At 36.2% G+C, this 22,926-nt stretch overlaps 1 protein-coding gene across 1 annotated transcript in view; it reads right to left on the bottom strand.

Moving 5' to 3' along the window:
- Nucleotides 1–2,860: 2,860 nt before the first annotated feature.
- tlcd2 (TLC domain containing 2) overlaps nucleotides 2,861–22,926 on the bottom strand; it is a 22,722-nt gene continuing 2,656 nt past the window's right edge. The window contains exon 4 of the mRNA XM_067450618.1: nucleotides 2,861–4,845. Coding sequence (XP_067306719.1) covers nucleotides 4,456–4,845 — 390 coding nt within the window. The 3' untranslated portion in view covers nucleotides 2,861–4,455. The remainder of the gene's footprint in view (nucleotides 4,846–22,926) is intronic.

The raw sequence follows: 22,926 nt of genomic DNA, 5'->3' as shown, positions 1-22,926 counted from the left end.
GGTCAGTAAACCATTTACCAGTGGTTTTGGCACTGTGAGCAGGTGCCAGGACGTGCTGAAAAACTAAATCTTCATCTCCATAAAGCTTTTCAGCAGATGGAAGCATGAAGTGCTCCAAAATCTCCTGATAGCTAGCTGCATTGACCCTGCCCTTGATAAAACACAGTGGACCAACACCAGCAGCTGACATGGCACCCCAGACCATCACTGACTGTGGGTACTTGACACTGGACTTCAGGTATTTTGGCATTTCCTTCTCCCCAGTCTTCCTCCAGACTCTGGCACCTTGATTTCTGGATGACATGCAAAATTTGCTTTCATCATTTGCAGTCCAGTGCTGCTTCTCTGTAGTCCAAAAGTGGCTTGACCTGGGGAATGTGGCAACTGTAGCCCATTTCCTGCACACGCCTGTGCATGGTGGCTCTGGATGTTTCTACTCCAGACTCAGTCCACTGCTTCCGCAGGTCCTCCAAGGTCTGGAATCGGTCCTTCTCCACAATCTTCCTCAGGTCCGGTAACCTCTTCTCGTTGTGCAGCGTTTTTTGCCACACTTTTTCCTTCCCACAGACTTCCCACTGAGGTGCCTTGATACAGCACTCTGGGAACAGCCTATTCGTTCAGAAATTTCTTTCTGTGTCTTACCCTCTCGCTTGAGGGTGTCAATGATGGCCTTCTGGACAGCAGTCAGGTCGGCAGTCTTACCCATGATTGCGTTTTCGAGTAATGAACCAGGCTGGGAGTTTTTAAAAGTCTCAGGAATCTTTTGCAGGTGTTTAGAGTTAATTAGTTGATTCAGATGATTAGGTTAATAGCTCGTTTAGAGAACCTTTTCATGATATGCTAATTTTTTGAGACAGGAATTTTGGGTTTTCATGAGCTGTATGCCAAAATCATCAGTATTAAAACAATAAAAGACCTGAAATATTTCAGTTGGAGTGCAATGAATCTAAAATATATGAAAGTGTAATTTTTATCATTACATTATGGAAAATAATTAACTTTTATCACATATGCTAATTTTTTGAGAAGGACCTGTAACATTATATCCACCGGGGTGACATGTAACATAATGAAATAAGGATTATGAAAAAAAAAAAAGATTTGAAAGCTTTTTATTCAAAACTAACTTTTCAATATAACTGATGTGTGTGTCACTATCAGTCTCAGTGTGTTTGTCACTCTCAGTCATAGTAATTGACCATAATAAATTGAATTTGAACACAAGCATCAAGTGTGTAAGCATGTTTATGTTTATTATGTTTATTACTGTCATTCATAGCATTAGCAATAGTAAAATATTGAAAATGAACACTTGAACGAGTGCACGCGTGTGTGTAGGGTGACCATATTTTGATTACCGAAAACCAGGACACTTAGCCTGGCAATGTGATACTCGAAGTTTACTCAAAGTTGTCTTATTAATTTCAATACATTTAAAGTATGCCCCCTCTGTATGGATAGAAAATTGTTATATTAGGGCCAGGACAGAACTTGAAAACAGGACATGTCCTGGGAAAACAGTACCTTTAGTCACCCTAGTGTGTGTGTGACTCTGTTACAACTAACCCCAAGTCTTGCTGTTACAACTAACCCAGAGTCATGTAGCCATGAATTAGCCCACCTTACAGCTAACAGCTAAAACATTAGCACTAACAACTTGGATTACAAATATCTACGCAGACACACAATAAACATAATTTAAATTTGATGTGTTTAACTACAAAACAGAAATTTCTGTAACAAATATTAAAAAAGAAAAAAAAGTTACTTTCCTACGTCAAAATAGTTTTTTTACTCTAACATCTGCTATGTCTGCCAAATAGCTCTACTTTATCACGTGTGGAATAAGGACTAAACTGAGCATTTGCGAAGTGAATTTGATGATTTGTAACTAGTTCCTGATTGGACATAGCCTGGATGCCAGCCGAATTTAGCTCCGCCCACAACATTTTTAGGTCGGGCAGTTCGAATTGAGTATGACCACGTCAGGCTAGCTTGGACATATTGGAGTGGTTACAACGGCCCCGTGTTACAACCATCCCCGGTCTCACCCTACTTTTTTTTTTTTTTGTAATACTTTTAAAAAAAATCTTCATTAGCAGAGACGACATTTACTAACTGGCCACTAGTTTAATGTAAATCCTTTATATATGCCTATCTTATCTTTCCACTAACACAAAAACTTCAAATAAAGTGTTAATATATTTTATTTCACAATTAACAACAATGGTCATATACAAATAATTTTATATTAATTACAAAACAATTCATCCAAACAAAAATAAAAGTGTTATGCTATATATACAGTTTAGACACAATTGAATTCAATTCATTATAGGATATCTTAAACAGCAAGGGTAAAAATAAAATAAAAATTGGGCTTGATTATCTTTTTTTCCAGCTGTGATTGTAAATAAATTCTAAATTTTGGCTTTGGAAAACACTGCAACACTATGGTCAAAAATCAGATCCACAATATAAAAGTAGTTTATCTTTCACAAAACACTGCACTCTCGAGTGAAGGACAACCACACTGCTGAAATTATCTTTAAAAAAAGTTCTAAGTCACATCAGGTTCTTTTAGCAACTAAAAAATTACAAATTTTCCTTCTTAAATACATTGCGATACAGTTACCTCACTAAGGGAGCACAAACAAGCAAAGTCTCAATATGAAGCTGCCAATTAATGAAAAAAAAAAGTTTTACTACTTCACTGCAAACTTTTAGATTTTCTTTTTTTTTTTTTTTTTTTTTACATGTTTTCAAGTTCCCACAATAGGTTTGACATGAGCAGCTTTTTAGTTCCTTAATCATTAACCCCTCCTTCAATCAGTAAAGTATCTGAATGAAACATCAGGAGTATCTGAATGAAACATCATGAATAAACTTTGGTGCTTTGAAAATAATAGTTTTGTGGCACAAGTCGGTGATGCTACATGTGGTTACAGTGCGTCAACATTCCCACCGAATAGACAGGCCACTCTTGCCCAATCAAATTATAATCAGACTTCAGTCTACAATCTCAATGGCAAGGAGAATATGAAATAAGGCTAAACAAATAAATGCCTTCACTATAGTACATCTGACCAGGATCGTTCTTTGTTCATTTGAAGACAGTGTTTCACCATTCAATGTGTTTTAAAAAGAGAATTTTTTTTTGCAGTTCACATTCAACCACAACAATCAATGATATTAAGTACAAATAAATTACAAATATACAAAATACAACAAAGAAACAAATTACAAAGCTGTATTAAAAAAAAAAAAAGGTTCAGCTCAATTAAAGCAATATAAGTGCTTTAACCATGCCTCTATAAAGTAAGCATTAGCATAAGCTAACATGAGGTCTCAGTTGTGTGTGTGTGTGTGTAGTGCCACCTACAGGCATGGTTTGTGCAATGACTGTCCTGAAAGATCTCAAACCTCACACATATTGCTCTGTTTCCCTACAATTATGAGCTGGAGTGTTTTTAATTCTGATAATGGTTGTGAAGACACCAGCATGGAAATTTATATCCTCCACTTAAAGGGTAAATAATTAACAGTGAACAGTGATCTTTATCCACAGGGTATGACTAAGGTCATGTTGACCAAATCATACCTCAACTTTGTGAAACTTTTCCTGTCTATGGTCACGTCGTTTAATATTACTAGTCAGTACATATAATTTTCTAATTAAAGGCACAGTTCACCCAAAAATGAAATATCTATCCTCAAATCTATCATATGTATTCAGAAGACTTTGAATATAGCACATTGGCTACTGATACAGTACGTTTATGATTTTGTGTGTTTTTGGAACTTGACAGCCATTAGTCAAAATTCACTTTCATTGTACTGAAAAGTGCAGCATGAACATTCAACTAAACGTCTCATTTGAATCCATAAAAGTAAGAGAATATTCGTAATTGTCCCTGTGTACAGGATTAGGGATGATACTGCTACAAGCTAATGAGGTAGCAGCTGTAGGTGTCAATGAGGCTAGAAAACACATCTTAATGCTAGCTTAAATAAACAAACAAAACTTTTATGGTCTTTTTTACATTTTTAACCATACTTGAGTAGTTCCTAATCAGGTAGAATATTTGCTTATATTTAATAGGTAATGTATACTTTAAGTGTGGTAGATCAGCATTAGCAAAAGGTTAGATAAAGGCAAGCAGATCCAGTTCCTTTGAACTTAAACATGTTTCATACACTCAAGTCATTGTCAAAACCATGCAGGAGTATTTTAGTTAAGGTTGCATGTGTAAATATGTCATCTGTTTCAGACATCTGTAAACCCGTTACAACAGCCATCATAGAAATATCTTAGCACAGCTTGAGGTCTAGATGAGATGGAGTCAAAAGGACTAGAACTTTGTTCTAGTCGACAAGCAGACTTTTCCCAAATGTCTGGGAATGAAAGTGGATTTGGTTCGAGCTGGAGCGGGATAGCAGGAGTCTGCGACTTTTTTACATTTCTTTCTCCTTCTCCTTCCTCACCTCCTTCTCACGGCTGGACTTCATGAAGTCACTTCTCATCAGGCGGCAAAACAGTACAATGTTCATGGCGGTCATGATGGCCAGACCCACGCTGCCGATGGTATAGCTGGCCAGGGGGATGAGGTCACGATTCAGCACCAGCCAGCGGGTCATCCAGGCCAGAGTGTTTATGCGAAACACCACGTAGGTGCCCAGGTTTATCATGCTGTTGACACGGTAAAATGTACTTATGGCCAAATTGGCCATGCGGAGGACTTGCCTCAGGTGCAGAAAGATCGAATTGATCTCAACCAACAGCGCCACCACTGCAAAACCCACATACCGACAGGTCAGCACAGAGATCCCGAAACAGGTGATCACCTGCAAACAAGAGATAGAGATATTTTTTGTTAGGAATGCACTCAAATATAGGCAATGGAAACTTTAAAGGTACAGTGTGTAGTATTTGAGGTGCTAGTGACAGAAATGCAATAGAATATACATAATGTTTTCAGTGGTGTATAAAGACCTTACTGGTATGTTTTTATTTCCTTGGAATGAGCCAATTTTTCTACATATGTCGCCTTTCAGTGAAGTCACCATTTTGCACCGCCATGTTTCTACAGTAGCTCTAAACGGACAAACTGCTCCACAGAGTACTAGCTACTCTCTTGTCTCAGATGATGACATATTTGTCCTGTGCCAGCCACTTCTCTATATGCTTCAAAAGGGAGGGGTGAACAGCAGACTGTTGCAATTCGCAACCTCACCACTAGATGCCACTAAAATTTACACACTGCCCCTTTAAAGTCATTATGAAATCAAAATGAACAATTCTTATGTTTTAAATCGAATTAAAGTATTAATGATTTAAACAGAATTATTTATCTGTACACTATTTGTATGTGTCCTTATAATCTTTAATCAAAATAACAATCTCCCTCTTGCAGCAACATTTCTACTTTTCTCTGAGGATGTGCTTAATGGTTCGATGGCAGGAGAACCTGTCCCGTACATGAGATCATAGCAATAGCAAACCACACTGATCCAACAATCCCATCAAATCCCAATGGACAAAATCAAGTATCACACTACATCTTTTCTTGTTCAAGAAGCCGTTTCACTCAGATAAGAAAGAAAAGACTAATCTCAATTTATGTTTCATGCCGATTTTAGGATGACTGTGCAAGTTTCAGCTTAAGGGCAAAACAAGCAGAAAGTGTGACAAAAACAGCAACTTAGACAACTCATCAACAAATGATCCAGGTTTAATTGGCTCTAACAATTGACAATATATTGACAGAAAAGAGGTAATTCAAAGCAACATCTCAAGCAAAGCATGAAGGCTGAGAAGCTTCTGCTGCTAAAGAATGTGAAATATTCTGAAGCAAAAGAAAATCAGTCTTTTATCCTTCGTTATATATTCTTACACACTTTTTTGTAGGGTACAAATGTGCTAATATTAGTCAAAAGCTGATTTGGGCCAGATTTATTTTGAGATCATTGTTAGTATTCTTTTTTCTGCACACAGTTTAGAGTTTGTTTGAAGTCTTGCACTGACCAACACATGCATTATTGATTATTAACAGTTCATGTTAGTCTTGCGCATTAACCATGTTAACTGTTATTTTCTAACCTAAAATAGCACTTTATTAACAAAAGTATTAGCATTATTAAAATGTTTTGCTTTGTGCCATTTTCTAAATAATTAAGTGGGAGGGTTATTTGAGTGTCAACCATATTATATATACCTGTCCATTCATATTTAGAGAGTTTTTAAATAGGCAGTTAAGCCATACACAGACTAATGCGCTTCATTTCAGAAGCAGCTCTTTCATCTTCTCAATACCAATCTTCTGTCAAGCGACAAGAAACAAATGAACGTGTGTTGTGAATCATCTGATGACAGCAGGGAGAGGCTGAGCGGAGGACAGGAACACAAAGGCTCTGTTCATCAGTCCTAAACCCAATATGACAAAAGCCAAAGCGTTCAATCACCATGAGTGACACTAATCCAGCTGGAGTTCTGCAATTTAAACAAATCCTAGTGAGTCGTTTTGCCGATATTTCTACAAATAGAAAATGCCTCTATTAAGCATTAAGTATTACTTAAAGAATACAAAGTCTTGAACCAAACCAACTGTCTGATGTAAAATCTGATTTAAAAGCACAGAAATTGGTGAAATTTCTCACTGACTGTGTATGAGACATTGTTTTCAATTTAATTAAATAATGTGAATGATTAAAAAAAACCTTAACTTATACTCATTTAAATTATTTTTTATAAATATACATAAAGAATCAATCAAGTAATTTTTGTTTTAGTTTAAAAAACGCTTAAAATTTCGTTTTGGATGAAAAGGGATTGAATAGGTACTTTTATGATCTTCCACAAGATGGCAGTCTATACCTATACCTATTACAAAACATTGACGCGCATGCATGGTTTAATCTGAACTGCTATGCCATCAAAAGCTCCTACTTACATTTATTAATGCATAAAGAATGCATTTAGGTTTCAATCCATAACGTATTATAATTCTTAAATTCTTGTAATTTATATCATTTAATTGACGTTTATAAAACAAATCCACTATCAAAACTGGTTTGATGAGTCTTACGTAGAGCACAAAGGTGTGGTTATGACGTCCAATACTAAGTTACATGACTGAGCTGTGTTCCCATGATGAAACTCCTTTTGTAACAGGACATAAATTCCTTGGGATGAGTCTGTAATGCAACCCTCTGCACATGACACCCGCCTGGTCCTTGTGGTCAGTAATGTCACAGGAGCAAGGCTAGTAATGTTATTCACATTAACACTGTTTCTTTGACTTATGCCTCTCTCAAAAGCCCATGGTGTGGGTTTAAAGCAGGCATGTAATGTATAATAGCTTTTAATAGCTTGAAATCCAAACACACACCTCTAAATAGCAATAATGCATCACATATGCTGCACTCGTGAAGCTAAACATGACAAACGCTGACTATCTAGCTATGTGGACTGTAAACATCCAAGTTTGCTTTGCAGTGTCTAACAAAAGAGGTCAGACCACAGGTTACAGCAAACAGTGATGGTTAATTTTGTTTGGCTTTATTTAAAGCATTTAAACATCCCAAAAAAATCTGCTGGTTTAGCAGGACCACTAGCTCTGTAAACATCTGTAAATGCTTCTCTGACTGCAGGGAAGGGCTTTTTTAGATGGATGATTATTAAATAAGATTTGTGTGACCTCAGTCTTATGACTGGGAGGACACTGACCTTTGGTTAACAAAGTCTCTCTCTTAGTGAGGTTAACTCGTCTTCTTACACAACGTTTGTGCTTGATAACATCCCAAACAAACCTGTTATCTCCAGGAGACTATCTCTCCTAAAGGTGACAAGAATATGGAAGAAGTAAAATAGTATGTGGATGAACATTACACATTAGTATTACTAATTTAGTCATGAAAATGATGTTGTGAATAAGACCTGCCCACAAAATGAGGTCAAAAGGTGTGTCGCAAGTCAAAGACATCAAAAACAAACGAACACTTACTAATATTTGAACGGCAACCATAATAAAGAGATAATACACTATAACATCTTTCTCAGCCTTGAAAAGAACAATCATTGACAGGAAAAGAGCAAAGTCTTTATGTCAAATACATCTCATATCATGTTGCTTTATGTTAACATCTGTGTGTATCTGTAGCTCTTGCATAGAGCGAAAGCAAGGTCATGGGTTTGATTTTCAGGGAACACACACATACTGATTTAATGTAGAGATATACTGTAAGTGTAAATTATTCTTATATTTGTTTTAAATAAATGTATCATGGTTTCCAAAAAATATTAAGCAGCACAACTGCTTAACAACAGCACAACAACAACTTTCTTGATCATCAAATCAGCATATTAAGAGTGATCTCTGAAGGATCATGTGACACTGAAGACTGGAGTAATGATGCTGAAAATTCAGCTTTACCATCACAGGAATTACATTTTTAATAAATATATTCAAATGAAATCGGTTATTTTCTATTTTAATAATATAGTGGCCTTTTATTGTGGCCAGCCAAGGCACACCTGTGCAATAATCATGCTGTCTAATAAGCATCTTGATATGCCACACCTGTGAGGTGGATGGATTATTTCAGCAAAGGAGAAGTGCTCACTAACACAAGGTGCGTTTACATGGAGCACTGTAATTGGTTTAAAAGTCCAATCCGAATAAAAACGCTCCATACAAACACCTCAATCGGAATAAAAATGCCCGAACTGAATGAAATTGTAATCGGTTTGAGGGGTGGGATAAACCTTTTCATGAACCGATCAAACTAAACATTTAACCATGTAAACGACCTGACCTGATTACATTTCAGTGTGCGTCCTTATATGACATGATACACAGCGTGCCCCTTCACCACTGACCGTGCGCCGCGCTCACACACAGGCTATAATGTAGAGAGGAAAGTAAATTTTTCTGAGGGGTAAACTTTTTATTTCATTAGAAGTTATGAAGATAATGTTGGCATGATGACACAGACATAGCCTGGCTACAACCTCTCATCTTGACAGCCTTTGTCCCAGGCACTTTTTACTTCAACTGTGCCTGACACAAGAATTATTTTTTTTCTGAGATGATTACACTTTACAATAAATAAATAGCTTTTATAAAACCGTATAAGTCCTGGTGGCCATTGAGAGTTGATATGGCATCCGTGAACACATTCAGCTGATGGAGGACCGCGTCAACAGTTCTGAAGCGGCAGACAAACTGCTCTGTGATGATGGCGATTGAAAGTCAGCACATGTAAACCCCAGATCGGTTTAGATAACGTCTCATGTAAACAGTCCACTAAATCTTTCAATCGTAATTATTTTAATCGGAATGACAAAAAAATGTGCATGTAAACGTGGCTACAAATTTAGATCTTTGATTTCAGCTCATGAAAAATGGGGGCAAAACAAGTGTTTATAATTTTGTTCAGTGAGTGTATGCATGCATGCAGCTATATATGTATATCTGCATGTATGTTAAAAAAACAACAAGGCCACGATTTAGTAAATCTAGGGAACAAATTGTATTGTAAGCATTTACTTAATTTCAAAGATTTTTTAAATTCGATTTACTTAAATCAAATTAATCCATTTGTAAATCATGCTGACGTATAGTGATTTGTGAGAACGAATTGGTAATTAGTGGCCACAAATATATTCCAACATAATGCTGTAGACACCAACAGACAATCAGAGTGAATCAGCATTAGCAAGATTATTCCCATAATCCTTCTGCAGCCATGCTGAAATAATCTTATTCACTCACATATACACACACAAAGCTCTAAAGTTGCTAAGCCAAAGCATGAAGGGAACAATCAAAAAAGCATATGCTGATCACACCAAACCAAAGCCCTAATTTTCAATACAATTATGTATAAGAAGTATTAACATTTAATAAGATCAGATCACACCGTTACGTTAGCTTGCTCCTCTGTTGTTTCCTTGTCTGTAAATATACATACAATGTAAACAGGTCTGTATACGTGTGTTAAGTTTCATAAACATCTCCCTGTGGGGTCAATTATCACTAGTATGGTCTCTAATTCTCCATTACACAAAAAAAAACATGGCAGACACAAGCACTCCTCCTGGGTAACTCGATGGGGGATGGTAGTTCCAGTCTGAAACCAGTTAACCTGGTTACAGGTGAAACTCATTTAGAACGCTTCACCAGCAGCCCCATTTGAGCAGCATGTGAGGAATACTGAAGTTCAGTGAGAAATAGAGCACAGATGCCAATGGCTTTAGGACCACATGAGCTGACGAGAGAAAAGTGGACAGGTTGACTAACTGTGAAGACACATGCTTCTTTGAACAAACGCGAATTAAAGCATTTAAGGGATAGTTGGTTTGGTCACTTTTACAGCGATTCAAGAAAACACTTGTGCCCCAAACAAACTGTGCACTACACCACCATTCAGATGTTTTGGCTCCATTTAAAAAGAAGAAGAAATTAATAATTTTATTCAACAAGTATGCCTTTTATTTATTAAAACTCTGTGTAAAGACATTTATAATGTAAAAATGCTGTTCTTTTGAACTTAATTATCCAAAAAACAATTAAATATATCATGTTTTCTCAAAGAATTATTAGGCAGCACAACCGTTTCAACTTTGATGATAATAATAATTAATGTTTCTTGAGTACCAAATCAACATATTAGAATGATTTCTGAGCGGTCATGTGACACTTAAATAATTATATTTTAAATCACAAATAAATTATATTTAAAAACAAATATAGAAAAAAATAGAAAATTATTTGAAATTGTAATATTTCACAAAATTAAATTTTTACTGGAAAACATGAGACTTCTTTCAAAAATGAATGTAAAAGAAAAAAAATATTACAGACACCAAACAGTTGAAGGGTAGTGTATGTGAGGAGCAGAACAACTTTGAGTATAAATGATAGTTTGATTAAAAAAATTATAATAATAATAATATATCCAATCCTCCAATCATTGAAAAATACATTTAAATCTTCTTTTTAATGATTAAGATAAATAATTTCAGTCGAGTAAAGTGCAGAATCTATATTTTTGGTTATACTATTCTTTTAAGCATTTTTTTATATAAACAAATGCAGTGATGTGGGTCTGTAAGGCAAAACCTCCAGGGGCCTGTACCATGAAGCTGGTTTTGCTGGCTAGCCAGATTTGTTTAAGCTTAGTTTGTGCCACTCCTGGGTTTTAGGTACCATTAAAGTGGTTTGGCTTTTAGCTGTGTTCATCGCCATAATTTACGTTCCACGGCTAACCTGCTCTGGGGCAGGTTATGTTCTGGATAAGAGATCTCAAACTGAAATTGGACCAATCAGCTGTGAGTAAAGCGACACATCTCTAATGCAATAAAGCCACTCCCCCTGTTTCTGCTCCAAATTAAAGGTCACTGCATAGCAAATGGTTTTTAAAGACTAAAGCGTCTGGCTTTTAACAATGCTTATTTATAAAAATAATCATTTTGAATGATTTAGATAATTTATGTGATTATTATACCCTTAATCAATTACACATTTATAATTTTAGTTTAATCAATCATTAATAGGCACTTTGTTAAAATTAATATAATTAGCCTACATAAAGTCATACAAATAAGCTTTAAAATCAATAAATAAAACTTAAAAAATGAAGCTTACTGGAGCTTAAATGTTCAGTTTTCTCTATATCAACTAAACTAACTAACATAACTTTTACTTGCATACTATTTACTTGCATACTATTTTTTCTTTAAGTTGTCCTGTTTCATAGACAGCTTTTCTTCTTGCTGTGTTTTTTTTTTAATTCTTAATATTTTTTAAGCATGTAATATTCTACAGAAGAGAGAAATTAATCTCACTGCTTGTCTCGCGAAAAGTGAATCTCAGTTCCACAGCGTGTGATTGGCTGTTCACTACTGATGTCACAGCTAAACTCCTAAACTCAGGATCAAAGCCTGAGTTGACAGAGAAAGCTGATGATGATTAGCATCATGGGACCAACAAAGCCTTAATACAATGGTTTGGTTTTGTCAACTCAAAACTAATCCTGTAAACCTGAGTTTGTTAAACTACCATCATGGTACAGGCCCCAGATTTCAATCACAGTATAAAAACAAAAAAAGCAAGCAAATCCTCCCAGTTCAAGGCCAATTAGGGTCCAGATGACAGAGAATGTGAAACTGGGCTGGGAGATGAAGCTGAAGGTGGAATGTGTAAGTGGAAATACAACAGTATGAAATGAACGTGTGAAGAGAAAGGGTGTGGTAAAATGTCAGTGGAAAAAATGATGTATGAATACATGTATGAACACCTCAGTTTGTGTTTATGAGTCCAACAATCCAGTGAATCATTAATGATTTTTTTTTTAAGTCCGGTAACACGAGGGCTGGGCTCGGAAGAAGAAAGGGTTTCTGAAACATCTAAGACAAGTGATGGAGACACATGAAAAAGATAGCTTATGACTGAAAATACTGAGATGTATCTTTCTAAGAGATGCTGACACTTTTCCCTACTATCATTATAAATGGCAATGAGAATTTTGGTGGAGATGTTTACCCAATCAGGACAAAGTCCACACCCTGGAATAAAGCACAAATCACAAGCCTAACCCCAACTAGACAGGTTAAACATAATATGACACTGAGAAAAGCAAGGCTAGTAAAAGCCCCATAAAACCCTGGTCAAATAACGAGGACATTTTTCAAAAAATGGTAGATACTAGCAGTCAAAAGTTTGAGATTGGTAAGTTTTTAAATAATATTTAATAACATTTATTTCATTAAAGTTAGAGTAAAATGTGTAATATTGTGAAACAATAAACAAGGATAACTTTTCTTATTTACTCACCTAAAGAAAAAAAACACAATTCATTGGTATTGAACCGTGGATGCCATACCGAACGGTTCAATATTATATTGAGTATTGTGGCATCCCTAGTGTATATTATATATAAAACTGAAGAATGGAGTAATGATGCTGAAAATTCAGTGTCACATGGTCCTTCAGAAATCATTCTAATATGCTGATTTGATGCTCAAGAACCATTCCTTCTCATTGTGGAGAAAATGTATGCTGCTTTTTCAGGATTCTTTCGATAAATAAAGTTAAAAAGAACAGAATGTAAGAATTTTTGTAACATTATAAATGTCTTTACTGTCACTTTGGATCACTCTTTGCTAGTTAATTTTTTCCTCATTTTATCTAACTGACCCTGAACTTGTATGTACAATGTATTTGTTCATAACATTAGGATGTCAGATCTAAAATTGCATTTAGAAGGACTATGTTCATATAAACAAAAATAAAATAGACAAAACAAAAATAAACTAGACAAAACAAAGACAGAATCATTATCGTTTGGCATCAGAATAGGACTGAATAAGTACTGATATGATACTTGGTCAAAAGACCAAGCTATTTTTAAGCACAACAGCATTTCAACCACTCCATTTGTTGAATAAAATCAGCATTCATCATTTGGGAACCATGCGTAGCATCGTGCATTCACACATGCACAACACAGTTGCTGCGGCAACCAGACGTACTATGGCGGTGCTCCAGATCCACTTAGAAATACTAAGACCAAGCCATTGAAATGCTCTGAATCAAACCGTACCATGCGTCTTCAGGCCTTATTCTCGGTATGCAACACATTGAACCCACCCCGCTAATATTTGTGCAAGTTTTCCTCGGCTGGCAGCATTCCTGTGTTTTGCTATCGTCACTCAACTGAGCGTCAAATTCACCTACATTTTCAGCCTGACTTCAATCCACTGGAAAGATAAACATCGGATGAAGCTACTTCATACTACAAGGAAGTTCCATTCAATGAAAAAAAAGAAAAGCAAGGAAGTTTTCAGAATGTAAATGTCATGTCTATTTTTTGCATTCTAGGAAGACTGGTGGGTTGGTTATTTTGGCTCAGACAGCACATCGTTCTGGAAGGTTTGCTGTAGTAAGTTCAAACAGAGGTCTCGTGATATGGGGAAGGGTCTATATCAAAGAAAGATTGAGGTACAGGTTATGGAGGAAGTGTCAAGGATCTCTTCTATAAGGGTGCTGAGCATGAACATATGTAGACCAGATGTCTCTGCTTCTGTCTGGAAAATGCTGAATTCATGCAGCAAAAGGAGGGGGGATCCAGCCACAAATACATTACGCTCTGGAGCCAAAAGTGGTTCCCTTGCTCGTACACATTCTTTCCTTCTCATTCCTCCACTGCCTCTTATTCTTTCCATTTCCCTTCCAAACTAAACAAATCCTGCTGTTAACCTTTGACCTACTATCAATGTATACACTCTCTGTAATCGTTTGCAGGAACAACTGCAGCAGATATAGTCAGTGGGTAACTAGTTAAAAACATTTTTTAAAAAAAAATTACAGTAATTTCCACATTGTAGGGGAAAGTTACTTTTAAAAGGAATATTTTAAAATATCTAAATTGTGTTCCTTTTTAAAGAAAATAATGTATTATGTTACTTTTGCGTTATCTTTTCCCCTAACCTGGGGGGTATTCCAGAAATCAAGTTAACTTACCATTACATAGGTCACGCTCACCTTAAACTCTCGGTTGATTAACCCAAACTTTGCTTACTTAAGGTACGTTGGTTCTAAAAACGAGTCCCAGAGTAGATTCAGACAACTCAGAGTATGTTCCCGGTTAACACTCAAGTCTCAAAAGAGCGACGAATCGATGATTCACCATGGAAGACGCCAAGAAAGAGCACGCCATTCTACTTCCACTTCTTTTGTTCAATGGTTATTTACATGACCTCCTTAGTCAACATCGCCACTTATTTGGTGGGTTTGCAATCTTTTTTTTTGACATTTTCATTTAATAAGTATTCTTTATTCAATGAGAATAAGGATTATATTGTTTTTTATGCTAATTCATTGAATCTAGATCCATGTAAGAAATATATTTGAATTTAATTAGCAAATTTTAAACATTACCTTGTTATAAAAGTGCTATCTTATCTCTTTATTCTTTTTATAATTGTTTTAGTTTACCTTTGTTCTTATCTTTGGTTATTTTTATTTTATTTGTTCATTTGAGTTAAATATGATGAGTGAAAACTGGGTTTGATGGAAATAGTAAGTTTGATAATAAGGTTTGAGTATGTATAAATCTGTGGAGGGTATGATGAGTGAGAACGGGTTTAACAAGAAGGTTCCTGAGTAAAAAAAAAAAAAAAAAAAAAAAAAAATCAGGGAATAGTGATTAAAATGGATGTTATGAACGTGTTTGAGAAAGAAATGAAGGAGAGGTGTTCTAATAAAGATGGTACATGTATGTAGGCTGTAAACTGAAGAATGTTTTATTTTTATATCAGACCATTATTGTGGATCTGACCACTTTATTTTATTTTATCTTATTTTGTTGATTATTATTTACTTTTCAAATGTTTTAAATATGGTTGTTTTTAATTTTTTATTCGTCCATATGCTATTCTTTTCTCTCATGCATGTGTTACCACTGTTTTAATTAATTTCTATGTAAAGCACTTTGAATTGCCATTGGGTATGAAATGTGCTATACAAATTACAAATAAACTTGCCTTGCCTTTAGAATTACATAATATTATATATTATACAACATCAACTATCTATCAAATTTTGTTATAGTTATATAACTACATTAATTATATAAAATGCATCTGAATACTTTTTATGTTCAGAGAGAGTTGCTATGGTTGCTTACATACACTGAAAGGTACCTGTTTTTGGAACCGAAAGTTGAGGTTATTGCTCACTCATAAATCAAACTCTTAAACATACCCAGGTATGTCACATAACCTGCTTTCTGGAATACCGCCTGGGCTAGACTTGTTTGTTTGTTTTATTTCTATTTTTGGAAAATGTCAACACTGTAAAAAAAAAAAAAAACTTTATTGTACTATATAAAAACTTTATAAAATTTAGTGACTGATCACATCTAATTTTTTTTTTAGAAAAATTTCAATTTGAGACATTAATTTTTTTTACAGTAGCCAATGGTGTAGAAGACAGTTCAACACTCTTACTTCAGCAATAAAACAAAATAAAATAAATAAAGATAAATGTGATGTTTATCAAAAGTCATTTTTGTTTACTATGGTTGAGTTGGATCATCAAATGTCAAGGAAGACATTGGTTAAGACCTCTGCACTTACTCATGAATTCTCTTAACATAAGGGACAGGTGTAAGTCAATAAATGAGTCAAATAAAAAGATTTGCGCTATTTAAAAAAGTAAAATACTTTAAGCAACTTGACTATTATTTATTAAAGAGCCATACAGGCATTTATTTGTGGGTAATGCCATTACAAATGAAAATTATTATTTTTCCAGCCACAAAATTACTCTAATTGGCCTCTTTGCATTGAAATTTCTCTATTTTAACCTTAATTACTACACTAATTGTTTAGTGTAGTTTTTTTTAAAGTGATCATTAATGGACCATAATTATTGCACAAATAGTATTTAGTACCAAAAGATCTACTCAAAATGTTCAATAAATATTACAAAACTAAAATATCACTGAACTAAAAACATTTATTTAATAGAAAAACGGTGTACGGTCACATTTGACTATGATACTAAGGAATATCTCAGGGCTAAATACAAGAAGAGCATAACATTACAATGTTGCATCTCCGTCACTCTCCATTTTAAAATGACACTGTAAATGCGGTTGATGTGATAATCAATGCACACTTATGCTGTACTGTTTACCAAAAATTGCTGCAAATACCTGTATAGGGAAGCTTTTGTCTATTCCAGTGTTTCCCAACCTTTTTTCAGTCATGGCACCCTTTGAACAAAATTTTATGGCACCCCCTCGCGTAAGTTACGTTAGAGGTGTAACAGTACAGATTGCTCACGGTTCGCTTTGTATCACGGTTTTAGGTTCACGGTTTCAGTACAGTTCGGTATTCGCTATGTTCAGGGGAAAAAGGGCTACTGTCAAATGAAAATGAAAAAAAATAAGAACAAATAACTTAAATACAAGCAGCAGCACAAATAAATACTATTGAGCAAAGATAAGAATAAAATAAACAATGCTTTTGAGATTTTTCAGGTGGGTCTAACATTAGTTTTTAGGTAGAGAAATGGAATAAAGTAATCAAACGTAAAATAACAGCATATTTAACTGTTTAAATTAAAAATTAATCCTTATTAAACTTACAAAAACTATTCAATCAAGAGCAGTGAATGGTCTTTATCTTTTGTTTGACATAAAGGGGCAGTAACCTTTACTGCTGTCTGTTTAAAGACCTAAAGTAAGGATAGTCGTCGTATTTTCTGTATAAAGTTCACTTAAGGCATATACAGAGTAGGCTACAGACTATGTCTGCTTGGATACTCATCAAGATGGACATTTTGACATACTTTTTGTGTGAGTTTGTCCGTTCAAGCACAGGATTTGAAAGGGAACTCAATGCGTGTCTCAATCAGTTCCCTAGTTTAGTAGTCAGGGCACTGATCAGGACATAAGTCAATGGGCTGACTCCCTGATCAGTGCCCTGACTACTGAACTAGGGAGCTCATTGAGACGCACCCAATATTTGCGCGCTTTGGGACTAGTGCACAGAGACAGATCTTCTCACAGGGCGCGCGAGCTCTCTCATTTGCGTCTTCAGGCGAATATACCCGCGTGATGACGGTGAAAATGACTGCTCATATTCAGGCAAACGGCAGCACTCGCATGCGTTGAACACAGTTTACAAAGAGAGCCCGTTTTGCCCACTTTTTTTTTTTTTATTAGCGCTGTTGAAGTGTATCACTGAGGAGCCAGCAAGTGTAGGCCTATCCATCGACAGAAACATACATAAAGCATTATTTTTAAAGTAACAAGCCATATTAAAGATGCGTCATCAGATCATCCCGGCACCTTTTACACCGCACCCCTGTTCACGGCATTCCGGTTTGGAAACACAGGTCTATTCAAATGTATTGATTGACACCGCGCTGGTTTGTTTAGAGCTATTGAGAGATAAACGTGTGTCGCAACTGTTATTCAACAGCTCTGGTTTTAACTGTTATGCCACACTAAATGCGCCAAAATGCAACAAAATTAGTTTAAGACTTACGGTCGAATGAAACGCACCGAGTGTGTGCGAGTGAGTGAGTGAGTAAGAGAGGCGCAAAGGCGGAGGGAGAGCTAGGAAAATCCGCTGAACGAATATGCGTGCGTCGTAAAAATGAATGAATGATTAATCAATATGTGGCGGCCGGTGTTGATTCTGTGGCGCCACAAATTAGTCTATGTGTGGGAAACACTGCACTGTGCAAGCATTAGGGGTGTTGATGGACTCGAACTCTAATCCATCTATGTTTTGATCATCTTTATGAATTTTTATTTATTTTTTTTTTAAACCTACCCACATTGAAGTGTTGATAAAAAAAGCTTGCATGAAGCTAGACTAAAACAGAGGGTCTGTTCTTTCTTTTAATATATTGCATGTTCAGCTATAAAATATTCTGGAGGCCATGAAAGAGTTGTGAAAATGGTCAAAAACGCTGGTGGGGAAAGAGTTAATAAAGCCCATAACAAGTTTAATTTCAGGTTCATTCTTTCTTAGGAGATGTTTACCCAACATATGTAAAATAGATAAAGTCTTAACATTTCAGACTTCAAAGATGTCTGTCTGAAGGTTCATTGTTGTAGTGGTGGTAATTAGCAGCTAAAAACATGCCCATGTTTGCTCATAAAAACATGAGAAGAAGCTAAAAAAGCACCAATGTACCTAATTTTTCCATCCAAATCGACTAGTTGGTTGAAAGATCCCTTCTATGCAGTTTCATTACAACTGCATCACAGTCAGGGTAGGTTTTTTACACTGAAAACTAATTTTAATGTCAGTCATGTGTGGGCCTTTTTCTTACAACAGATGATATGTTTATCGTGGTACTGACAGCTTTATCCAGACAGAGTACAGCAGCTTGAACCAGTTAGGGAAGGCTGCAGGTTTAACACAGCAGAGCTGGATTATCACGTTCTACTGAAAATGCAGGGGTCTGTTATTGAGGTTCCTGGCATGGCACCATTCAACTGCATCCCTTTAGCTATTGAGTAAAATCTGTCACTGAGCAAATACAATCACCTCAGCCTTCTGTGTTTAGGTGAACTAACAATCACCCTTGACTCTGCCAAACCATCGGACTTCCCCCACAGTGTTTTGTATTTTTCCACTGATTCTACCTCAGCATGCATGGTGAATTAACACTAATACTAACTGATCATCTCAGCCTCCTCTGAGACCTGCGAGCTTTAATTAGCAAACTCAATTGTGCTAAATGAATGGGGGGATGACAGACATTTGCTCTACAAAGCACCATTTCTGAGAAACTGATTTAAAGGAGGTTTGCGGTGATCCAAATGCCAAAACTGTTATTGGGATAGTGTGATGCTTTTCACAGAACCGCCTCTGGAAACTTTAGCATTTGCAAGATTTACAGCCAAGCAGTAATACCCACAAACCATTTTTAAAATTCACATACCATTTTTAACTTAAGTAACAGTTTTCTTTTTCCGTTTACTATACTGGCATACAACAACACTACTGGCTTGATAGTGGGCCTCAACAACCGTGTTTTTTCCACCGCAAAAGAATGACTCCTTAAAGGGGTGGTTCCATGGTTTTTTTTTCTAGGCTTGGTTGTGTTTATGGGGCAGTATAATGTCTTAATACTTCTTTTTTTGTTAAAGCTACACTGTGTGATATTTCCCCCCATCTAGCGGTGAAAAGGTATATGACCATCCAGTGAATATTAGTTTCTGTTCCTCTCAATTTTGATTTCGTTTTAACTCCTACGGTGGCCGATTTAGTCCAAGATTAACATGACCCCCTCTTCACATTCAACACGGTGTCATCGAGTGTTAAAACCCGAAAGGGGAAGCTTGAATTTTTGGGTATGTCCCTCTTTGGCTAATGTACTTTCAAGATGAAGGAGCAAATGGCGACCAGCATTCAAACCCCTCACCCGTATGTATTTTCAATGGCATATTATAAACTTACGAGAATACTTTATTACTTGAAATAAGTAAATATACATTAATGAGAACATATATTTTTGAAAGAACTAAGTGTTTTTAGCTAAGAATAAACTAAAAAAAGTTACACAGTGTAGCTTTAAAATGCGTATTTTTATTTTATTTTACCTTTATTCCACATCGCTGTCTCCACTGTCCTTTGAACGGCTCATTTGCTTCCTGCTTCTGTGAAGCCCATCCCTCCGAAAAACGCAATGGTCTTAGATTGGTTAGATGGCCAAATTCATGTATTTTATTTGCTCGTTGTAGTCCAAACCGGCCATTTTTGTAGGCAATAAACTGACATAAATTTAAAAGACAATGGCCCTCATTTATCAAAAGTGCGTACACCAAATTTCCAGCGTACACCTTGCGTACACCCAAACCCACGGTGACTTTGAGATTTATCAATATGGACATTGGCGGACGGCACGCTCAAATCCTACGCCAGCTCAGGAGGTGGTGTACGCACGTTTGAGTTAGTGGGAAAATGCGCAGAAAAACAATTCCTAACACCACAAAACCACAAAAACAACACATTCAGTGTTTATTTTTGTGCAACATGAACGTCAATGTTTAATTTGTGTGACTTTACCAAAGCGTTTGATTTGTAGGCATATGTATTCCTCCAGTCGCGAGCCTGTGCGCTTTATCTGACGTTTCAGGCCCGGCAGCTGCGCATGGACTGGGACTAAAATAATTCAGACTGACAAAATAATAAAAATGACCTTCTTCTTTTAAATAATAATAAAATCAATAAAAACGACATTCTTCTTCTAAATAACAAGCGTCATTGAGAATAATAATAATAAGAAGAAGAATCTTACAAATCGTCATGTAATTATTAATGTGAATGAATCTTACTCCACATCACATCATCATCACTGTCGTACACCCCAATACATGTGCCGTGATACGAAATTAAATGCTAATTGTTTCAAAACGTGCTGTAAAATAATGCACTGTGATGGTAATTTATCATCAAAACAGCTGTTTAAACTGCTGGAGTGCGCTTCTCAACCTCCACACTATTAATAGTACTCGTAATTTGGGTCCATTTTTTGTTTTTGTGGGTGCCTTTATTCCCACTCTTTAAACTCTCAAATAAAACAATTTCGGGTTTTTTTCCACTTCCCTGGTGATGGTCTTGATGGGCGCGTCTCAGTCATCTCAATAGTTCAGTAGTCAGGACCCTGATCAGGGAGTCAGCCCATTGACTTATGTGCTAATCAGTGCCCTTGACTAGTGAACTAGTGAGATGATTGAGACGCGCCCGATCTCCACGTCGGAGAAGTTTCGCTTCTCTGCCGTCTTCTGTTTGTCCGTGGCGTAAAATGAGGGCGTGCGGGAGGCGGAGACTTGAATATATAGGGGCGTGTTATTCTAATGACGATCGTTTTCAGCCGCCACATTTATCAAAGCCAAGTATTGCGTACACCTGGATTGCAGAGATACGCACAGCTTCATAAATCAGGCGGTGAGGGAGTGTAAGCACAATCTTACGCCAACATATACACCAGTTTCTACGCAAGATTGATAAATGAGGGCCAATATCTCTGTTTACATTGAACTTTCAGCACTGTAACTTTGCAGAAATTGCATGCAACCACCCCTTTAAGTAATCAGTGTTTCCATACATGGACTTCCTCTTCAGCTTAAATCAGGCTTATTCTTTTGTACCATACAAGTTTTGAACAAGCACAACTGTTTTCAGCACTGATAAGAAATTGATAAGATAAGAATTTCAGCTTTGACATCAGAGGAATAAATTACATTTTTAAATGATTAGTGTGCATAAGAATCTTACAGACTTCAAACTTTTGAATAATAGCGCATATAATTCACCAGTCTGCTATTTCGGGTTTTTACTTTAAATGGAAAACTACAAGCAGGCAAAGCGGAGTAAGATGCTCCAACACATCTTGATCACATGATCTAAAGCTGCAATGATCTTTGAATTCCAAAAAAAGGCTTTCCACTCCCTAGTTGCCTTCGCAGACATTTTGATTAATTGGAAAATAAAACATCATACATTTTTTGCTGTGGCATGACAGACATTCAGTCAAACTCGAAGAGTAGGAAGGCTTTCTTTTGCTGACATGCTGCAGTGCATGCATTCCATTCGTAATAGGCACATCTAAAACAAAGCTTCTCTTATTATTACAGTTTGGCTCATGATGTAAACAGTGGGGAAGAACGGGATGGGGTAGAGATGAGAGGGTCTGACAGTTTCTCACACTGCCATTAAGAATCTGGCAGCATGTTCCCTCCGGTCACTTCACTGAATGAAATCCCAAGAAAAGAGGGAACAACAACAACAACAAAACCACAGAATGAAGCTGGCTACTTCACCAAGTGACGCCACAGAACCCCAGACAAACTGAAGCTCAGAAAATCCACTCATCTCAATGAAAGTGTTCGGACAGCGTCTTTCCTCTGGCCATTGCAACAATAATCTGTGTATGTGCTGAGCTAATGTAACTGGTTTGTTTATTTTATGTATCTTAGCTATTTCAGCAGTTTAACCTCTGTTACCGCTGCTGACCTTCTCACCTCACCTTTTTCCAAAAAGTATGTCTAAACACACACAAAGACACAAAGCAAAGACAAGGTGGTCAGACAGGTTGGACTATGTGAATACAGTGAAATCAGGTCTGTTTAGTTTTAATTAGATGGGTGAGTAATACAGAAACTGCTTTTGGAATGATGCTGTTGTTAACCACCAAAATCTCCTTTACACCAAGTCAGTGGCTTTCTTTTAATTCTTAAATTATTTCTTATTTTCATGAAAATTAAGCACATTTACCATCCAAATTCTCATTACTATAATGCAAAAATAATGACATTTTATTTAAATGATAAATAACTTAGAAATTAAGGTAGTACTGGTTGACCTTTAATTTAAGATGATTACAATTTTAA

This window comes from Pseudorasbora parva, chromosome 8, assembly GCF_024679245.1.
Source record: "Pseudorasbora parva isolate DD20220531a chromosome 8, ASM2467924v1, whole genome shotgun sequence".
Classification (NCBI taxonomy): Eukaryota; Metazoa; Chordata; class Actinopteri; order Cypriniformes; family Gobionidae; genus Pseudorasbora; species Pseudorasbora parva.
Note: the sequence above shows the minus strand (reverse complement) of the source record. Positions and strands in the feature narration are given on the sequence as shown.